Source organism: Vidua chalybeata, chromosome 3 (assembly GCF_026979565.1).
Source record: "Vidua chalybeata isolate OUT-0048 chromosome 3, bVidCha1 merged haplotype, whole genome shotgun sequence".
NCBI classification, from domain to species: domain Eukaryota; kingdom Metazoa; phylum Chordata; class Aves; order Passeriformes; family Viduidae; genus Vidua; species Vidua chalybeata.
The window spans coordinates 47,663,908-47,685,401 of NC_071532.1; the positions used below are offsets into that span (position 1 = coordinate 47,663,908).

General features: G+C 33.7%; 1 protein-coding gene across 6 annotated transcripts in view; it reads right to left on the reverse strand.

The window, feature by feature from the left end:
* STXBP5 (syntaxin binding protein 5) overlaps nucleotides 1-21,494 on the reverse strand; it is a 107,012-nt gene that overhangs the window by 25,771 nt on the left and 59,747 nt on the right. For 4 of the 6 annotated variants that reach the window (XM_053937934.1, XM_053937933.1, XM_053937931.1 and 1 more), the window contains exons 10-19: nucleotides 19,968-20,122; nucleotides 18,863-18,935; nucleotides 16,632-16,779; nucleotides 16,319-16,386; nucleotides 15,230-15,270; nucleotides 14,146-14,366; nucleotides 12,450-12,628; nucleotides 10,532-10,657; nucleotides 9,900-10,051; nucleotides 2,556-2,621 (exon numbers count right to left, since the gene is read on the reverse strand). In XM_053937934.1, coding sequence (XP_053793909.1) covers nucleotides 2,556-2,621; nucleotides 9,900-10,051; nucleotides 10,532-10,657; nucleotides 12,450-12,628; nucleotides 14,146-14,366; nucleotides 15,230-15,270; nucleotides 16,319-16,386; nucleotides 16,632-16,779; nucleotides 18,863-18,935; nucleotides 19,968-20,122 — 1,229 coding nt within the window. Of the gene's footprint in view, nucleotides 1-2,555; nucleotides 2,622-8,415; nucleotides 8,500-9,899; nucleotides 10,052-10,531; nucleotides 10,658-12,449; nucleotides 12,629-14,145; nucleotides 14,367-15,229; nucleotides 15,271-16,318; nucleotides 16,387-16,631; nucleotides 16,780-18,862; nucleotides 18,936-19,967; nucleotides 20,123-21,494 lie in introns of all 6 variants that reach the window. The other 2 variants (XM_053937936.1, XM_053937932.1) reach the window with 2 other exon arrangements.

Genomic DNA, 21,494 nt, shown 5'->3' on the forward strand with positions numbered 1-21,494 from the left:
GATATTCTCCTAACTTGCATAGGCAGGCAGTCCCTTCCAATCTTCTCATCTATATAACCACCCACTGGAGGAAGTCTAATGGAAGTTACCTTCCACTTTGCTTTACGTGGACATGGAAAGGTGGATTTGAGCAATTGCAGACTTCAGTCCAAACAGTGACTGATCTCTTTTACAGAACACATTGTAACAATGAACACCAATATGGCATTCAATTGCCAATCCCATCCCTCTAATCTTAGAGCTAGTAACACACAAACATTTTGTGTTTGTGTATTTTCCTCTTAACTAGAAAGCCTCTAGACTGCAAAAAAGTTTCCTTAAATTTAGCCTCCATCCTTCTTCTCAAGCTTGCCAATATTCTGCAGCAAATTTCTAAAAAAGGTCCCCTCTTACCTCTGAGAGCTAAATGCCACTTTCAAGCTTGTTTTCAGTCTTGTGCTTTTGCCCAGAAAATGTATAAAACTCAAACCAAACCTAAGGAATTAGTTCTTCTCTCTTCACAAACATCAACAAATTACTTCCATACCAGGGTGGTGCATCCAAGATCTTTTTCAAAGCAAAAGTTGAGAAGTCTACCACAAGCTTGATCTCATACACTGAGAGCAGAGGGCAGAATCATGGGAAGCAAGGTACAGTCCAGCCTCGCTACTAGAAGTTTCTATTTTACAGGAGAATGCAAGGGTTACATTCCCCCTCTATCTTTTGTCCATTCACTATTTTTGATACTTTAGGTATTATTTTTTTAATCTTCTTCAGCTCAGACTCAACTCAAACAGGCAGGGGGAAGGTAGGGGAAGCCAATCGTTAAATTTAGGAGTTTTCCATAAACCTTAATTTTCATCTTTGGAGTTGCCTTCATTGCACTGTTGTGGAAGTGGTGAATTGAGTTTTACTCCACTTCAACACCCAGTTATGAAGAATGCTCTTGTTTAAACTACACAGTGTTTTAAGTGGCATAAGTTAGGAGTTGTTTGGGCTAACATTTGGGTGATTCTGGAGCAGGGGGGAAAAAATTATACACATTAAAGGTTACGATTCATTAGCTGTTAATTGCAGACATTTTATAGCAGTGTTTCAGAACCTATATTTAGTCCAGACGTTTTAAGTGGGTCCAAATCAAATACCATAGTGAATTGATAACTATGCTCAACCTTGACAGACAAAGGATTTACTGCAACTGCAGTAATGCATAGCAAACTGTTTACAGGCATTGGTGTCAGTATGTAAAAATGAAATAGGAAACATGCACTTTATTCTCAACACCATAAAAAAGCTTTCATTATAAACTATACTGAAGTTGATGACTCCAGCACACCAATACTTAGCAACACGGATTTGTCATGAAATCACATCTTCGGGTAAGACTTTTAATTAAAACTCACAGCTAGGTTTTGCTTTAATTATAAATAAATCAAATTTACTCTAAGAAAGAGCTAGCAAAAATGAAAATGACAATGATTGATCTAGACAAGTGTTTTGCACAATTTAAAAGGAACATCAAAAGACAATTGTCAAATCAGAAATCAAAATTTGTGTTAAAATTTCTACTAACATAAATTAGTAGAATTTATGTTAAAAATTCTACTAATTTTTACTTTAGAAAAATTTACATTTTTCTAATGTAAAATTTCTGCAAACACAATTTCTACATTGTGTTTGTAGCACAAAACATTGTGCTACAAACACAAGGTTTTGGTTAGTTATGCTTTCAATTTGGCTTTGAAAGATACATGCTACAGTAGAAAAGGAACCTATCTTTAGAATCCCATCTTAATTAGCATTTTACACTACATACGTGCTTCATTTAAATCTGCAGTTGAGTCCTTTAACCTTGAGTAGTTTTGAATGAAACAAAATGACATCTTTAGAAGTTCTCAGAGCAATAAGTAAAGATAAGTGACAAGTTTTAGCTACTACAAAAACTATTCACTCCTTACATTGACATGCATTATTAAGTATTTACATGGTTATAGCCTCAACTAGCCAATATGAAAATAATAAATCTTGAAAGTTTCATTTAAAATATTCACATACAGGAGTAGCAACTGGAAAACTAAAAAAAAAAAGAAAAAAAGGGGTGAAAGAGGAGGAATATTAAGTAGGGAACTCCTACTTTCTTAGGATGCTGCTGTCTGAAGACCTCTGATTCCACAGAAAAAATAGTAATTTGCCACTTATAAGGAAGCAGAAGTAAACTTGCTCAGAAATAACCTCTACTACTTTTGAGGAATACGAAATACAATCACATGAACGATTACAGGAATCTGTGCATCTCTTGTCAATGCTTCAAAATTCCATTGTGCAGTATATTCCCTGAGGCATAAATATTTCAGTCTATTCTCTCTTCAATCATCTTTTTGACATATTCCTATTGCATCTCTTAAGTCAGCCTTGTTTTAAAAATGCAGTTGTGCAAGATGGCAAAATTTATGACAGTTCAACCAGTTTGTGAGAGGACAACAGGTTTTATATAATTACTTAATTAGTAAGTTAACCTCATGCATGTCATCTTCTGGGAAAATAAGAAGCTGAAGATCAGGGAAAGTTATGATTACCTGACGTGGGTGACTTGCAGCGGTCTTCTGGCACCACTGTACCTTCATTTATATCACAAAGACCTGCTGAAACACAAAACCAGTGTATTATAAATACAGTTCCCATTTCATTTTTACTTCTACTGCAGTCAGGAACTTCATTTCTTATTAGAGACAAACAAGGCAGTTGTGATAGAATTTCTGTTACATACTACTTTTTTTGACATTACCTACAGTAACTGTAGAGTCGCTTCATACTACTAAAGCTTTCTTTGCAAAATATACTCAATAAATTTCAGTGAAAACCACTATACTTTCAGCTAGACAAACTCGTCAGAACAGTTAATTATTTACATGCTACAGGTATATATTAAGCCTAGACATAATTTCTTTTGAAAAAATATCAGAGTTAAATTAAAAATGTAATTGCAAAAGAAAATCATATAAAATAGGATCTTGAAGATTACAAGCACATTACATGTGAAACTACAGTGCCTTTTTTCAAACTATTTTTGCACTGTTGCAGTGATATGCCTTGTATTTGCCAATTTGTATTGATTGCCAAGTTAATTTTCCAGAAAAACTCCTTATTGGTATCACTTACAGAATTCAGGTCTTAGGATGTTTAGATAGGTGTTCTCCCTTGCATAGAGGAGTTTCACTAAATTTCTTACATCATCAAATCTGATCAATTTGAAAAACTGCAGTACGTTAACATCTGAAAGCTAATTCCTTTCATTCCAGTGAAGGAAATAAAACCTAGTCATGCTCAATCAGATGCAAAAGATGGAAGCTGCCTCAAAATGGTCCTGAATATTATTCCATTACATAAATTAAAAGTATACAAGAAATTTTTCTTTTTGACAAGAAATTGCTGTCAGGACTGCCCACAACTAAGAGAAGCGCATTTTGTGGATATTTTAAGGTTAGTAATGCATCTTCAAGTTTATATAATGAAGCTTTCCTTCAGAAATTTCATTATGTGATACTAATGCAAACAAGCATGTAAAACTGAAGAGTAATAGCTAAGAAATATTTGCTAAAATTACAGAGTTTTGCATGCACACAAATATTTCCAATACTCAAAAAGTTTGAGTGGCAATGGTAATGGCTAAAGCAAGAAAGGTATCACATGGAAAGCCTGTCTATACAACTGCACACTACACATTCACAAGTGCATCTGTACATATCTGTTAACAAACAAAAAATACAACAGCTCTACTCCATCAAAGCTTTAAAATTTCCAAACATTAAACTAGTAGTAGTTTAAAGGGAAAAAGGTTCTCCTGAAATAACATATCAATGTGGAACATATTGAAAGTATGTTACATTAACAGTTCCATTTATCCAAAATAGTCTCTTTTAAGATTACTAAGAGCATGAATAGTTTAAACCCCAAAACTCAATGACTAGAATTGTCAAATGACCTTAAGGCTTTGTTAACCTTACATTTAACAGTCCTGGAACCAATTTAAATTTTAAAATGTCAAATGAAATTCCAGGTGGAAGTGAGATCCTTCTACTACACAGGAGAAAGAAAAGAGCAATTAATTTAGTCATCTGTCAGTAAATCAATGAACACTATGGGATAATCAGAGCTTTACATCAGAGTTTTAAACAGGCATGGGAGACTAAATGTTTTGACCTAGACAGGATTGTGTAAAAAGATTTTTGAAAAATCCTAAAGTTGCTTTCACAACAAGCAATACAAGTTTCAGATGATAGCTGTGCTGGAGGATAAACCCATATTGTGCTCTTAGAAGTAGTTGCCCCCTCAGGAGCCAAACTAAAATTCACACATGCAGTTCAGGAACACAATTTCCTCTTTTCCAATAAAAATTAATTCTTTACCTTCAAAGGAAGAGTTTAACTTATTGTACTAGTTCCCCTATGAAAATTCATTAATTGACAGCAATAATCTTTAGCCAAGAATGAAGACACCTGCACACTTGAATTCTTTGTAGGAACTCTCAAGGCTATAATTTGATTAATATACATCTTAATTAATAATATGAATAAGTGTGCATTATGCTAATGATTATGGCATGTAAATCTTGGATATCTGTTCATAGCCATTACTGCTATTACTAAGGAGAGAAAGGAACACGAATAGATTAAAAGTAATTTTAGCTATGATTTTATTAGTAATTAAACCAAGCAGAGTATAACAAGAATGATCTAAGTTTGTGAACTAGGAGGCTCTGCCCATGACCAAGCTGAAGAAACTTGCTATTAATTTTAAAACCCTAGGTATCCTGATAGAAGCACTGGCAGCAAGACAACTCTTCTGGAAAAAATTATCTAGTTTCAGGTTTATAGCATCCATGCAAATTGCTATGAATTACAAAAGAAAATTGATCCAAGACTTTCTGTTTCAGAAATACAAAAACTATATCCTTCTACAACACCAATATATGTACAAGTGACCTTCTAATAAGCTTTTAGTTTACCTCTGCAAACTCCAGAAGCAAGAAAATTGAAAACTCTCCAAATTACCAAAAATCAAATAATGTCATTAAAGACATCATTACCATGCTGCATTAAAAACTCCACAGAATTACAGCTGCAATTAACTGACATATAAAGTTTCATGAGACTTAGTCAGTTTTTTGCACAAGCTTTAAGCAGACACATCACAGACGTACTTAGAACTTGACTGGAAAATAGAAAAAATTATTAAAAATTAAAAATTATAACTAAAACTAACTTGATAAGATCTAAAAGTTAGAATTAAAAACAAGCTGAAGAACAGGGTCAAAAAAAAATCCCCAAGCCCAATGATCAAACTTTCTGATACAGTTTCAGCCTTGGCTGATGTCAGTCACAGCTGATGTTGGTCTCATGACATTAAAGTTAAAAATTCAAATAGTGCATGAAAGAGGAAGGGAAAAAAAACATGACCAAGCAACTCCAGAAGAGTTCTGGGCATATATTTTCTTCCAATTTGTCTCAACCCCACTTTTTGAATCACTCATAGATTACTGTCAAAAAGCTTTTTGATGTAAAGTAAAAATTTTTAAAAGTCACATGCATGTAAGAACTGCTTCAGTTTTGTCAGAAACTTGAACTGTCTCTGGTAGAACAAAGAAATCCTAACTTTTAAAGACTTGTTCTAAATTGCACTAATCAAAAAGTCACATAAAATCTTGTAACTCTCACCAACAGTAATTTGCAAAAAAAAAGAGTTATGATTCATGTTCTGTGTGAACTTATGGAACTGAGAAGGAAAAAATAACAGCTATATAAATCTTGGTGTTTCATCATGAAATTATGACCTGTCTCATTTTTTTTATCAGTACTGATTTAATGACTCCTGTCTTATTTAGCGAAGAGAATATCAAGCAAAGGTCGCCTAACAGTGTAAGCCTCCCATCATGTGTAGTTGTCATCGCAGTATAACCTTTCACTTACACATTTCATGTCTTTGGGCACATGGCCAAAGTTGATTTTCTACACCCTCCCCCCTCACTATTAGACTCTGAAGGCAAGCGTTGATTTTGTTTTTAACCTTGACAAGCACCTGATGACACTGTCTGGTAGGCCTTAACAAAACACATATACTGCATGCTTCACAAACTAAAAATTGCCACCCAAAACATGTGAGTAGTATACCTGGTATGAATCACTGATAAATTCCAAAACACGATCTCAACTGGGAGCTTCTATCTGTAGAGCTAGCCTGAAATGACATTTTACAGTCTAGCTAGTGTAGAGAGCCTTGTCTCTAAATAGATGCTGCTTTAAGACGGGAATCTGAATTTCTTTTCTGAGTAGAAAAAATAAGATGACAGAGAAATACATCATATTCTTGCAACACAAGAGAAGGGAAAAAAGCTCGCGTTTCCATTCATATTTTAGAAGATACGTAACTCTTATTCTATGAAATTTTTTAAAAGATGCTTTTGTAAATTTTTAATTGTTTGATTAAGGACATACCATTTACTAAATCTTAAGTACGTTGGCAGATACTGATAATCTATTGAATTGATACTTTATGCTGAAAAATACAGTACACCCAGGTTTTTAACGAAGAAGGACCAATCCTTCCTGCCTTTTCTGGACATGGTTGAATGCACCATGTACCATGTACATGTACCATGTACCATAGCAATATGCTGCTCTGTTGCAGGCTGCCTGAATGCATATGTAAGCTAATAAGATTTTTTTCCTTAAATACACTGTTGTTATCTCAAAGAATAGGAATCTTCTAAACCAATCACATTAGATAGAAAACCACTTTTTCTAGGAAGATTTAAATATTAAGTACTAGTACTCCCTGAAGATTATTAGTTGTATAGCCATTGAAAATATCTTATTCATAGATAAAAATAATTTTGAAGTATTAAAATAGAAATGTTTTCAAGATAGAGATTCAATGAAGGCACATCTTTCAAAGCAAAAACAAGGAAGCATAAGCTCCTTGCATTTTTGTAAACACTAAATGCAGATAGTGAATGCCCAAGAAAGGGAGAATGCAAAATCCAGAAGTGTTCTATCTTATATAGTTCCAATCCTATAAATAAATCAAAGGGTAGTACTTAAATGTAGCAGACTCATTATTTGTGGAAAATTATTGAAGCAGTTATTGAAGTCTGGGCAACACATACACTGAAAGAACTACAAATAACGAGAAACATTAAATGATTAATTAAAGAAATTATTTTCAATTTTTAAAATGACTGTAGCTCAGTTAATCCAGATACTGTCAGGATGGTAAACAGAAAGAGAATTACATGGTTATGAAATTAACTTGGGTACAAAACTTGTTTAAACTTATTCCTAAATAAAATAGTCCAAGTAAATTCAGCTTTACAATATTTACTAGTTTTGGAATTTCTACCCATCTTTTTCTTTTTTTCAAAACAATCATCAATCAGCATCAGATCCTGGTTTTCAGTTCTGTATCATCTTAAGGTGGAGGCATTTCTTTTATGCCTAGCTCCCTTTCTGCCATGGCAGTAGAGGAGGAAATGCTATAGAGAAAGCAGTATTTGGCAATTGAGACTATCCTCTGAGATGTAGTTCTTTTTTCTTGTTGGGAGAAAAGAAATAGCAGAACTAAGACTTGGACCACAATTTCAAGTTTGTTTTGCAGTTTTGTTCATTTGTTGTTTTCCTTTATAAATTCCATTTATACAGTAGCTTAATTTGCTCTACTTCATTTAAAAAAAGGCTGAGATTATCTACCTCTGCCTCAGGGCTGCAGAAAATTGGCATCCTAAGAAAAGGAACAATGCTATGCTTTTAAAAAATAAGCTTTACATTCTCCAGATTCTTGGATGCTGTGAATGATGCTGTAAGCCAGACTCTCTCAGGTAATTCATGGTTCTGATGGCTTATCTTCCTCATACAGATACCTGAACTTCAAAACTGCTTGGGAACTGAACAGGACTGTTCACAAACACCTCTTAATCCCTATAAACAACATTTTTTTAAAAGTAACTTTTCACTTTTAGAAGAAGAATCTCTCTGCAATCACAATGTTTATTCTTATCATTGCTCCAAATACTCTATACCTTTTTCTACCAGAAAGGGAACCCAGCAAGGAAAGCTGCTAGTAAAATAAAACTACATTTGCGAGTAAGATCTTAGCTGTATAAACATCAGCAAATTTTGAGATAGGATCTCCTTTTGATTTTGAGATTTATTTATTTAAAAACACAAAATACAGAGACTACTATAGTTGCTTTTTTCCTTTAAATTTCTTTTAAACATATCATGAACAAGAAATACAATGGATGCAGGACAGATTGAAATCAGTTTTTATAAGTACAACAATTACTTAAATAGAACTAAAGAAAATAATAATGGTGAGTGAAGAAAACAAAAAAAATCAAGTTCAGATGCTCAAACAATATTTGAATGCCATGAGATGACTTACTTATATAAGAGGTGCGAAGCTTTTTCACAGACTCTGAATATAAGTTAGAAAGGCCGCACATGCAAGAAGCCACAGTCAGCATACCTTCATGAAGCAATAAGAAAAGGAAAGACGGAGACACTAACAGTACATTTGAGACAGAAAAGCCAGCCAAGTAACTTGTACAACAAGGTTATTAAAATGCCATTGCCATGCAGATTGTTAGTATCAGAAGATAAGATGAAAAAAATATGACTTCATCTAACAGCTATATTAATGAGCAAAACGGACTTTCATCTTAGAGACACAGTTGAAACACAGAGTTATGTGAATCCAATTTATTGGATAAAAAAAAACAACTGTTAAGAAAACAAAGGCAAGTGATGTTTAAAGCTCCAAAAGGCAGTTTATAATCTATATGCATGAGGCAGAATTTTAAACCCTTTACTCCCAGGACAAATTAACACAGTCAAACAGTAAAGCTATTTCTTTCTCTAACAGTTTATATCACACAAGAAAATATTTTATCTGACAGGGTACCGACTGTGTATGTTCTGCTCTATATGAATGATTTTTAGATCCAATTCTTCAGCTGAAATAAGCTGACTAGTGTTAACTGGATCTTTTTCAAACCATCCATTTACTAAAACACCTCCTAAAACATCCATTTCAATTTGAATAAAATTTTACCTGAAGAACTTACAAGGACTTTACTCTGGATCTCTGAAAGAAATTAACACTCAATCATGAGAAAGGGTTTTTTTGAACAGTTTATTATTATGTCTTTTGCTGTTTTCTGAAATAACTTAGGACTATCCATGATACATCAAGGAGAAGAAAATTTTAAAATACTAAATTTTCCTTTTGGTTACAAAAAGCTTTGCATTTTGAAAAGTCACTTTCATATTAGCTGAAAAAGAACAATCTTCAGCATATTTTAAAATCAAAGTCCTTTATTTCTATTTCAAAGAGATTTATTTTACCAGTTTGTATGTAGAAGTTTATTTTGTTCATTTCAAAGGTTTCCTTTCAAGCATAACATAACAGTATTAACAAAATAACATGATTTAGCTCATCAGGGACATTTTTAGTCAAATTTTAAAATAGGAAGCCAAAAGATCCCAGCAAACACTCAGGCTATCTGCAAACATTAATGAATTTATACAAATATGTGATATGGGTACTAGTTTTATCAGAAATATCAGGATACTTCCACATGCTGTGTAAATTCTTGTAAACTGCATAAATCCATTGTAAATTTATATTTTTTCTTAAAATAAACATTACACTGAAAAACAAGTAATGGTATGAAGCATCAGTAGATTCCACTAAGCAATAATTTTTAAGGAAAGATGAATTAACAAAGCTGCAATAGTGACATTAGCAACAGATCAAGAAGAAAGAAAACCACAGAGAAGAATGTTTATATTCAAAGAATACACACTAAGACTAGATGACCAATCGTGCCTTTCTTCTGAGCTTAAAATATGTTTTGGGTTACTCACCTCCAGATGGTTGCCGAGTTTTCCGGGGAGATCGTGGCTCCCTGCGGTAGGGATCATTGGAGCCATACAGTTCAATAGTGCCTAGATTCAAGAGCACGGTCTTCTGGAGGTAATCAACCATGGCAATACCATTACAGTTTCCAAAAACTACTCTGGAAAAAGAGAAGTTAAAGGAAAGACAATGCTAATTAAATGCTGGTAACATTTCACACAAATATTTTTTGCAGTTCGGTTTTTAATACTTCCTAATTTTTAGGAATTATCCCAGATTACACTTACTTATAAATTTGTATTTTAGAGCGTAGTATTGATTAATTGTTCTCTTGTAAAAACATGGTATCAAGTAGAACAGACCACTGTCAGTGTCCTTGCCAACCTGACACAGAGTCTTAAGTGACACTTACTCTTGGCTGTACAGTCCCAGATAAGAAAGAATGATGCTGATTTGCCTCTGCTGTTAGCATCATCAGTATCTGCCATGACCCAAAAGGAATTCTCTCAGAATCACAAGAAACTGATTACCTCTATGTTGCTGTGCAGCTCACGTGAACACACACAGAAGACTCAATTTTAATGGATAGTTTTAAACCACTTTGATGGAATAATGAAAGAACTGTGTAGAATATACTTACAGGCCATATGCTGAGTTGATGGCTAAGCTGGTTATCTGTTGAGGAGGTTCTCCACTCACCCACACCAGCTGGATAACAAGCTCAATTTGGTAGCCTGGAGACTGCTTGAGAGGAGAATTTTTAACTCTGCAAAGTAAACAAAACATGGCATCTCCATTGTCTCAATTTTTTCCTAATGGGATCAAAATTCATTAAATTCTACACCCTGCTGGATTTTAAAATGTTGGAAAATGGTAAAAACTATGATCAAAAGCAAATAAAAGCAACCAGAAAAAAAAGCCACATTGAAAATGGGAATTCACTTCTTTTGATTCACTACCTAATTGAAAACTAATTGAACAATGATCACAAATGTTTCTTTTTTTCCAACCTCAGAACAAGGCATAACAGTGCTATTATGCTGTATTTCCTTGAATAGATACAGGTGTATAGTCAGTGTCTAAAAAAGGTGTTACCTATTTTTTTTTCAGAGTTTCCAAAAGAACTCTGATTTAGAGAACACAAGGGGGTAAGAGGTTTATGTAGAATAAGCACAATGAAAAGGGAAACAGAAGTACAATATATTGAGATAAATGCAAATAAAAAGCTGATGATATGGCAAAACCAAAATGAAAACAAGTCAATTATTGCAATGGTAGACCAATTGTATGCAATGAACCTAGGACTGGGAGAATTGAAATTGCTGTAAAGACTTTTTTTTCATGCTGACAAATACACTTATACATTTTTTTTACATGAAAAAAGTTACGTAGAACAAGCTCCTGTTTCCTGAATTCCACTTATTTTACCCATTTATTCTCACTAATGGATATTTTGGTTTGACAATATTTTACATAGGATTAGAATTTCTATTTTATATATTAATAGTCTATTTTCTTTTCTATTATTCTATTTTCAATTTTTCTACTTAGAAGAGTTTCCTTCAGAAATACACCTCTCCAACTCAGTATAATCAATACATTTTGAAAACTCTTACCCAAATAAAGCAACCCTATCAGAATTATTTTCTGGATGGATACATTCAAAGAATTAAAATCCAAGCTGGGATCTTAAACTTCAGAAAACAAGGTATATTCTTAGCTTTATATCTCTAGATACATATTACATATTTCTTACATTCTGTTAGAAAAAGTAATGGCTCATAAGTCACATAATGCACTCTTGTAGGAGAGTAAAAAAAGATAGACTTTCTTAACTCAAATTTCTCTAAATGGGTAAAAACTCACACAAAGAAGCTCACAGAAAAAAACTCACAATTTAAAAAGATCAAAAAACTTGTCAAAGACCTACACTATTAGGCATCACGCAAAGTGAAGATCCATGAAAAAGGGACATTTAATTAATTCTGTTTCCAAAATGCAAAGTTGTTCCCCTGGAGGATTTTCAAAGATATATATTTATAAGCCTAAAGAGTTAGCACTCAGCTAGCTATCTGTAAGAATTTTCACTTCTGATTTGTTTCTAAAACTTCAGGCTCTGCAAAACTAACAAGTGAAACATATTCAGACATACTTGGTCTAAAGATAAGGAGAGCCACAAAACATTAATTTTCCTATTCATTTCAAGGACAATAAGATATCAAAGTGACTGAACTGCTGCTATTAAAAACTGTTTGCTCTAAGGCACAATCATCTACAGCTATACTAACATCTATGCCAAATTTTCCTAAAATAAGGTAAATACAAAAGCAAGGTTTTTTTTTTTTTAAGTCCGCTTAAGAAGTTTAAAAAAATAGGATTGCAATAACTATTTCTTAAAACAGAGTTCAAATTTCAGATACTTGGAAAACTTTGCTCTACAAAATAACACATTTTCACCAGTAATGACATATCTGTAACAATATCAAAGTAGATATACTCTAATTCACATATTCTTGCAATGCTTCAGACACACTGAAAGTATAAAAGAATATACTTACTTTAAACATGGGACATTATCACGAAGTCCATCAGATGAACTGCTACTAGTAGATGGATGAGACTGGGGAACAATGGATTGGGGATTGGAACCTGTGCCTGGAGTTGGTACAGGTGGCACCTGCTCACCATCTGGCGTTTCAACATCATTTATTTCATATAGGAGACGTACTTCCAGCATCTGTTAATTAAAGGAAAGAAAAATATCAGTCAAGTCTGCCTTTCAAAACATTGACTATGAAATCAATGAAATGCAACTGAAGGTAGTAGTGATAAAAGTGACATCCAGAACTCTTCTATCTTTTGAAAGATAACAGTTTAATAAACAGTGTAACAAAAACACACGTAGTTTTCAGAAATAGTCATACTATTACAGACTGAATATCTGAAGATTGCTAGAACTTGAATGTCTGATGTATTTCCCAGTTTTTAAAAGTTTGCTTCTTAATAGCAAATGAAATTAAATACTGGACCCATTTAATTATCATTCTGCTGACATACATTCTCAGTTATGAAGATGACTTGGTTTATGTACTTCAGGAATGGTAAAACAGAGCTAAAGCCACACAGACAGCTAAACTTCTACTGTTACTGATGTAATACTGTACATATGGTGACTTAGTTCAGTGTTTGGTGTTGTGTTGAACTGGATCATACATTTTAAAGACTTGTACGCTCATAATGACTTTAGATTTCCTTCTCCAGGATCTGTAACAACATCATAAGTAACTGCAGTGCAGTGTAAAGGAAGTTTTCAAGTGTTTTATTATCATCTGCAAAATAGAACTTAACTCATTGACTATAGAACATAGAACCATATAGTATTTTTAAAACATTGAAATGTACTGAAGACTACCGTAATTGGGGCTGAGTAAAAAAAATTGGTTAGAAAAAAAACTTATTCCCTAAGAAGGGAATGTACTTGCACATAAAAAACACACATAAAAAAAGCCCCACATCTCAGGTCCTTAAACTACGACTTACAAGCGAGCAGAACAGGGAGGGGATGGTGTGTGTGTGTGTTGGAGGAAGGAGGTGAGAGGAAAAAAAAACAACTACATTACAATTAACACTTAGAACAGGCAATACTTTATAATTAAATGTTAGGTTTTAGCTAATACATTCAAATACATAAATTTGCACGTGTGCGTTTCTGATTTAACAAGAAACTTCTCAACTTACTCTTGCAAAAGAATCATTGTATCTTATACAGAATAAAACAGTGACACAGCAAAGTTCTTGACAGATTTCAGGGCATGTTTGGCACATTTTTTCCTCTTCTAGCTCTGCATACTGCAGAAGTTTTGACAGGACAGATGATAATTATGAGGACTCAAGGGACCAACTCCCTAAATGCTTCGAAATTCTTCAACTCCATAGCTCATTCACTTCTGTTACATTTTACCTTTGATACAGCCAAGTTTTAATCCACTATTTGTTTTGATACACCAAAGAATGATTATTGGCTCCAAAACCGCAAAAAGTCACTGAAAACCAGTATCTCAATGTGCAATATTTACTTTTGTTGAATTTCATAATTAGTTACTTTCTCTCCAAAAACCTAGATTTCTGTTTTGAGTAAATTATTTTTGCCCATTTCACTAATATAATTAAAGACAAAAAAAAATTAAGAAATTGCTAGAACAGTCTTATTATAGCTAAATCCTGCAAAGTTAAAAAATGGTCATAATTCTTTACCGGAATGACTTCTGTCGTCACTTCCTGCTTGCTGAACCTATAAATAATGACATGTGCAGAAACTCCAGCTATGCACAGCATTCTACTTTCTGGACACCATGAGATGATCTGAATAGCGTATGGATCTTCATCTACTATATCTGTGTTTGGCCTGTCATCTTTATTCCGTGATTTTTCAAATACTTTGGCTGTTTTTAGCTTATAGAGTACTTGCAGCGTTACTAGAACAAAGCAAAAGAGAAAGATTAGTTTTGATCTAACCATATAGCTAATTCTTGAATTGTATCCTTCTCAATTGGAATTTTAATTCTGTGTTAGATTTTCTTTCAACTATCTTCATGCTGATTTCAAACTTCACAGGCATATTATCTGATCAATGGCCCAAAATACTGCTATAAATACTAATCACAACATTAGGAAAACCTAAATTATAGCATCCTTTCTCCTCTTACATATTTCATTGGTTTTATCTGAATCACATTTCCCTAGTTCATCAGTAAGATTGTCATATTAGAAAGACTCAAAAGTTTTTGAATCAATAAAGAGGATACTTGCAATTTCTTCCTTAATAGGTTTATTTTTCTGTTATAGAAAGAAACTAAGTATCTTTAACAGAATTTCCTTCTGACACATCTGTGCTGAACAGAATTTTTAAGCATATAATCAAGCAGGTTTGGCTTACCCCCCCCTCTTTCCCAGGTTCCACTCCCACTCTGAACCGAAATTAAAGATCTGTAACACTTCAAACAGTCCTCCTCCCAGCTTTTAAACATATACATTGCATCTGTTCCCTCCCACAACCACACACGCCTTTGCCTTTTGGAATCTCACCAGTTTTCCACAAGTTTTGAAAGACAACTGATGATGATTCCAAGACTGCTTTAAACAGCTTCTTAAGTACCAAGAGTAAGGTTAGTTCCAATTACAGCAATTCAAACAACTAACTTTGTGCAATCATTTCTACTTTGAATTCTTGCTGCATTTTACACTGTGTGTTGTGTAGAATATCAGATGTAATTGACCCTTTAACTGAAGAGGAAAAATCTAAAACTGCACAGGAAAAATCTCTACTGAAAACACTTACTTGCTGATGCATCCCAAAACTTGATTGATCCATCAGCATGCCTATGAAATATAAAAGAAATAATGAGATGATTAAATGATTAGTTGGAGTGCTTGACTTCTATGGGAAAGCACACAGTTAACATTCTATTTTTATTAGTCTTTTTAGTAACACTTTATTTTCACAATTTATTAAAAGCTGATATTTTATCAACATGTGTTCCAATTACTTTGGACAGAAGAGACTAGAAAAACATTTAAAAGCTAACGTCCTGATGATCCTACAGTAACATATTCATTTACTATTTTAAATCCTGAGGCATACCTTACCATGCACTGTTTTTTGAAAGATGCCCTACATTACGAGCGGCACTTATAAAGAAGATGCCTAAATATACAGTATCCCACTGTTAATGAGTCACCTAACTTATTTATTTAGCCTTGAGTTTGAGGATCAGATGACCATATTTTTTCACGACTGTCTGAAAGTCTCTGCAATGTGTAGTACAAGCTAACAGTAATCCTAATTAGGGCTAATGGGCTGTTCTAAAACCACTTTAGTAGTCCTCTCACTTTCAGTGATACACTGCACAGTTATAAATTAAATTTCACTTATGTTCCTTACAGTACTATTAGAAAGATCAGTCTCCAAATTACCAGATTTAAGTATTTGCTTGTCCTTTTTGAGATAAAAAAATGGCTTCTCTTTGAGAACTGAACTCAATAACTACTTAATGGACTACAATGCTTTAAAACGACACTCAGGTATTTTGCAAAAATCAAAGAAAAAAAAGGTGATTTTTTGATCCAAGATACTTTGATGCCAAGCACATGTAATCACAATACCATCTAATAATAATAATAAATTAATAATAATAATAATAATAGTACCTGTGAAACACCTGCTATCATTTTGTTACTACCTTCCCTTCCACATTCTGCTTTACTTTCTCAGTAACACGTAAAGGAGATTATGCCAAGGACATGTCTGGTGATCATAATTTTATTAATCACTCAAACCACTCATACAAAACAATGTTTTAAAAGAGAAACAAAAAATTTACACTTCTACTTAATAAGCTAAGAAAGTTAAGACTGTGGTATCACTTACCCTGTAATAATTATCTCTGAATAGCTCTGAGTGATCACACCCCAGTTGCCTCCACTGATAGGCCATTCCTGGAAGATTAACAAATACACTGAGGAAGAAAATATCATACAGTGCAAAGTTAAGGCAAATTACTGCAGATACTGCAGATCCTCCCCAGACATTATCCACATACATCCATCCTCCCCTCCTATAAGCCATTGTCAAAGGCAGGCTGAGTCAGGCGAAGCTTTGGTCTTAGTATGGCCACTCCTGTTATTCAGAGCTTGTGATTACCAATATTTTAAAATACTAACGTGTGTAGTAGATGTTGTACCTTCTTACTGTAACCTTGACGTTTCTGTCGAGCACCAACTGAATAGAGTGCAGGTATGAGATCCACTGGACAATCAGCAAAATATTCACAACAGGTAACTGGAGACTCGTGTATAGTCAAAGGATAGGGATTCTCAAATATAGGATACCTTTAAAGCAAGAAAGAGGTTAACTGTTAATCTAGGGAAAACTTTTTTTTTTAAGTGCAGAACACAAGTAAAACACTAAGGACTAAGCTGGCATTCTTTTCATACAGAGAAAAATATCAAATTAGACTATGAACAAATACACTAGACAACTTTACTGCTCATCCAGTGCTAGCAGTGTAGCACTCTACATGGAACCTAAAGTTTGTACAGCTTTTAGAGTTTTTCTAGAACACTAGTATTCCCTGTCGGTTTATATTTTCAAGCTTATGAATTTAACAGCCTGTGGAAAAAAATAAGCTGCCAAGTCTCAGTTGTAGTAACATGGAGCTATGAATTTATTTCTAACTCTTCAGTCTATTCTTCTAGGGATAAAGACAGGAAGACTCCCATCTCACTTTGTATTAGCACACTGTACTAAAACAGAAAGTTGTCCAGCATTTTGCATGGATAAATTTTGCTTAATCCACTTGCAACTCCAAGATCACTTTCTGAAAATTACACATGCACTCAGTTACCAACTCGAAGAACATACACATACATGCACCCCACCACTACCTCCGTCTGAAAAGTGACAGAGGCTTAATGAGGAAAAAGGTCAACAATACTAACAGAGGTAAATGTATCTGTGTTCAGAGAACATTTATCTCCAGAGAAATGCATGCTATACATTTTAAGTTTTTTTGCTGTACGTTTTATCTCCCCTTTTTTGGTGGAGGTGAAAAGACACAGCTTCTCAACCCATCTAAAGGAAAAATTAACAACAACAGATGAAAACATTATGTACACCAGGAACTTTATACAGTGCTATATGGAAAGCTACAAATATATTTTAAAAATTACATGCAGAAGAGGCTTAACAAAATATGACAAAACCCTGAGAACACAAGGTAAAAGGAAGCCTGTCAATTTTTTTGGTATTAATTTTATTTCTTTTTCAGGTGTCAAACAACTAATAGTTTGCAAGTCAATCATAACAAAGACCAGTGTAAAAACATAAACCGCTTAAGATCTTTCAGTATAAAATAGAATAAGCTTTAACATAACTTCAAATTTCAGGCACTTCAAACTAAATATGAATGTTGACACTTCATGCTATTGATATATCAGAAACAAGTTTTGGATACAGCATACCGCCATGTAACATTTGGAAAACCTAAATGAAATTGTTCAATAGCTGATATTAGGACAAAACTTGATCTTCCAAATTCCATAGAATCTTCATTATCTAAGATGTCACCATTTACAGGTTTTTGTTTTGCCTTAGAAGAATGTTCTTCACAAAGATTTTTCTCCATTGACCATTGGAGATTTTTAATCAGGAACAGTACCAAGGTCTTACCTAATTCCTCTGCTCCTGATCCCTTAACAGCTAGTTTCTACTGCCTATACAAATTTCTATACCCTTCATAAAAACAATTTATAGTGTCTAGAATTTTTAATCACCATGGAGTATGGACTACTCCATGGACAAAGCAACAGGAGACTCAACATTTTAGGCAGGTATTATTTGTGAATACTGCAATAGCACACTCCTTTTAAGCAATTTCTTACCACAGATGTAAACCATAGAGTAGATGTTATAATTCAAATTTTATATATATGATATTATTGCATCAGTATGGAGTTACTTTAAGCAATACAGGTAGTAATTTATTTGGCAATAAGATCAGCAAATATTTCAGTGATGACAACAGCCAAAATTACTTGGGTTACCTGATCAGTTCTTCTCCCTGCTGCCTTCCTCAAAACTGCAAGCTCCCCAAAACTTCAAACTCCCCTCACAACACTAAGGAATCAACTTGAAAATAAACTGTGATACTTAAAAAGCAGAAGTGATCTATGAATAATTTTGGTCAGTCAATCAAGCCTGGAAAAAGTCACCTAGATGATACTCTACTCATCTACTACACATTAACTTGAAAAAAGTTGATATAAGAGGATTGTCAGTTCATTTGCACAAATTTTATATTTAATATTCAAAATTTTATGTTCTGAGGTATTAGGTTAGACTAAAAAGCAATAAAGTAGAACAGTAGGCTGATCACTGCACCCAGCGATTGAAAAGACTACGGAAGATTCTTACCCATTTTGTGCAAGGTCAATCAGTACTAAGTCCTTTTCTAGGAGAACAACTACAGCATACGGCTCCTGAAAGTCTGAAAACAACAACAAAACATTACCTATTGGTAAATGGAGCCCATGCATGTACAGCCTCAAGAATGGAATCAGTGCTTGCGCTCTGGCAGCTGAGATTAGAGAGCCACTTAGATTACTATAGTTTTTGAAGATATTTTATACACACAGACTCCTGAATCATCCAAGTTAAGTTTGGAAAAATCATGTTATTTTATTCAATATTCCCAACAGCTCAAATAACAGAAAAAGGAGCATGCAGAGTAAATTCTATAAGCAGGTTATATGAGTGAAAGAGCCAATTTCTGAGTAACATCCTCCCTCCCCTAAACTGCATTTCCTCATATTCAGTGGGCTTTAAGTTTTACTTGCTTACAAAATGGCTTAAAAGACAGCTGACTTGACAGTAAAATAAGAAATGTGAAAAAGTTTTCAAAGTTTAAATTGCCCTCTTTCAGCCAGAACTCAAATTCCAAGCTAAACAGTTTAATGTACTCTGATGGAAGCTGACAGCTAAAACCATTGGAATCATCAGCAAAATAATAGTATTAATCTGACATAACTACCTAACCTATGATAAGAAATTCCCTGCTGCAGAAGAGAGATTACAGGTTAGTGATGAAATCCATCTAAGTGTTGGAATGAATAAAGCCACTAAAAGCTTAAAATAATACAAAAATGCTCCTCATGGTTTAGCACTGACTGGAAAGGCCTTATGCGCCCAAATATCCAGAGATGCACACATCTGCTCCAGTAACTACAGCTTAAAGTTGTAATGCTTTTGGTCTGCACATGCTTTTGAGATTAAAAAGAAAAAAAACATGCTATGAGTAATTGGCTTTTTTTTTCTAGATGCAAAATTGGCTTTATAATGAACTATTCTATTCATGTTTTGGCAAGTAAACCGCACTTCAGACAATAGGGATAACAGATGTTGCTGCTGCAGTCTGATCCCCAGAGATAAAACAGAAAGACAATAGTAACAAATATTCTGATGGGATAAAACTCCAGAGATAAGAAGTCAAGGAACAGAGAAAAATCTTTACAGAGCCTACCATTAGGATATGGTGTTTCACACAGGGTTAGAAAATCAACAATAGAATAATCCATTTCTAGCACAGCAGTACTTTTCCCATGCATGACTGTTAAACAGGGTCTTCTTCCTACAGTGTCATATGACAAGCCTCCTGATAGAATGATGAAAGGCTCCCTGGAATAAAGCAGAAGCATTTAGGATCAAGTCAGGATAACATGCTAAAAAGAGGCTGGGCAGGTTTTGCAACCTTATGATAAAGTTCAATGAAATATCATTAAGCAGAGATCAAGTAAAAATAATGCAAACCAGCTCTCATGAAATATACAGCTTGGGTATGTATGTCAAATCTTATTCTAATTCATGTTTAAGTCAGACATCTCCTCCAAGCATTTTGTTGACTTAACCAATCTTTATAACTCCTTGGCAAGATGAGATAATTTTAGAAAAAATTTTATTACTTTAGAGTTGTTTCTTTTCTACTGAATTGCAGATTCAGATTTGCCAAAAGTCCCATTTTTCCATAACATAAAACACCCCAGCAAAATCAGGAAGAAAGAATCCCATTTACTTGCTTTACAGTAATATGACTGTCTTGGAGATGCAAGCAACTGCTTGATAAGCTTTTAAAACATAACATCTTTTAAGTAACATCACACATTTACTCCAGATGTTTTTTCCATTTTTCCCCCTACCACCATGCACAAAATTCAAGAAACTACTTTGTCATATATTATTCTAACTGTAAAATCAAATAGCTGAGTAGAGCAAAGCAGAGATATTTCTTCTAGTCTTGAGAAGAGATTAGAAACTTCCTTTTTTTTGAAAAAGCCTTTGCAGCAACATACTTTTAAATACATCCATATATTTCCAATATGCACATAATGTACAGTGTACTATTTCATTTATTGAAAAACAAGATTAAGTATATATATTCATTTTACCAGGTATTTTCTTATTTCCTGATTGTCAAGAATCATTCATTTTAATACCGCTTATTTTTGAAATAGGACATAATCCTTTTTAAAGAGTAGACTGACTGTAAGTATGCATCTCAAAAAATAAATGTTACTCATTACTGACTATTGCCTGAAATTTCACATTATATTTCTGAAGGAAAAATAGGCACTTTGAATATCTATCAGTTCCCTCTGATCTACTTTTATGTTCACTTTCAGTAGAAATTCTACCCTTCATTTGCATCTTCATTGGTAGTAGCTAGCATATGAGTATCTGGAGAAAATTTCTACAGAAAAAAACCTATCCTTATATTGTAAAAAGAGAGGAAACTGTTTTTTTTTTTTTTTTAATCCTTTCCTATAATACCATATTTTCCATACAGTCTAAATGGCTTTCCATAGCTGGCATTTGAAACACAAAGTGAGACTAGATACATCTGAATTCTTGAAAACTATATAATAAGGGTTTGATTTACGCACATGCTGCAGTTCATGAGTTTAAGACATGGCTGAAATGTACTTTGTGTTTGTAGCACTGAAGGCAAAGCAGACTGAGATAAGCCTCCAGCTTCTACAAGTATTTCACAATC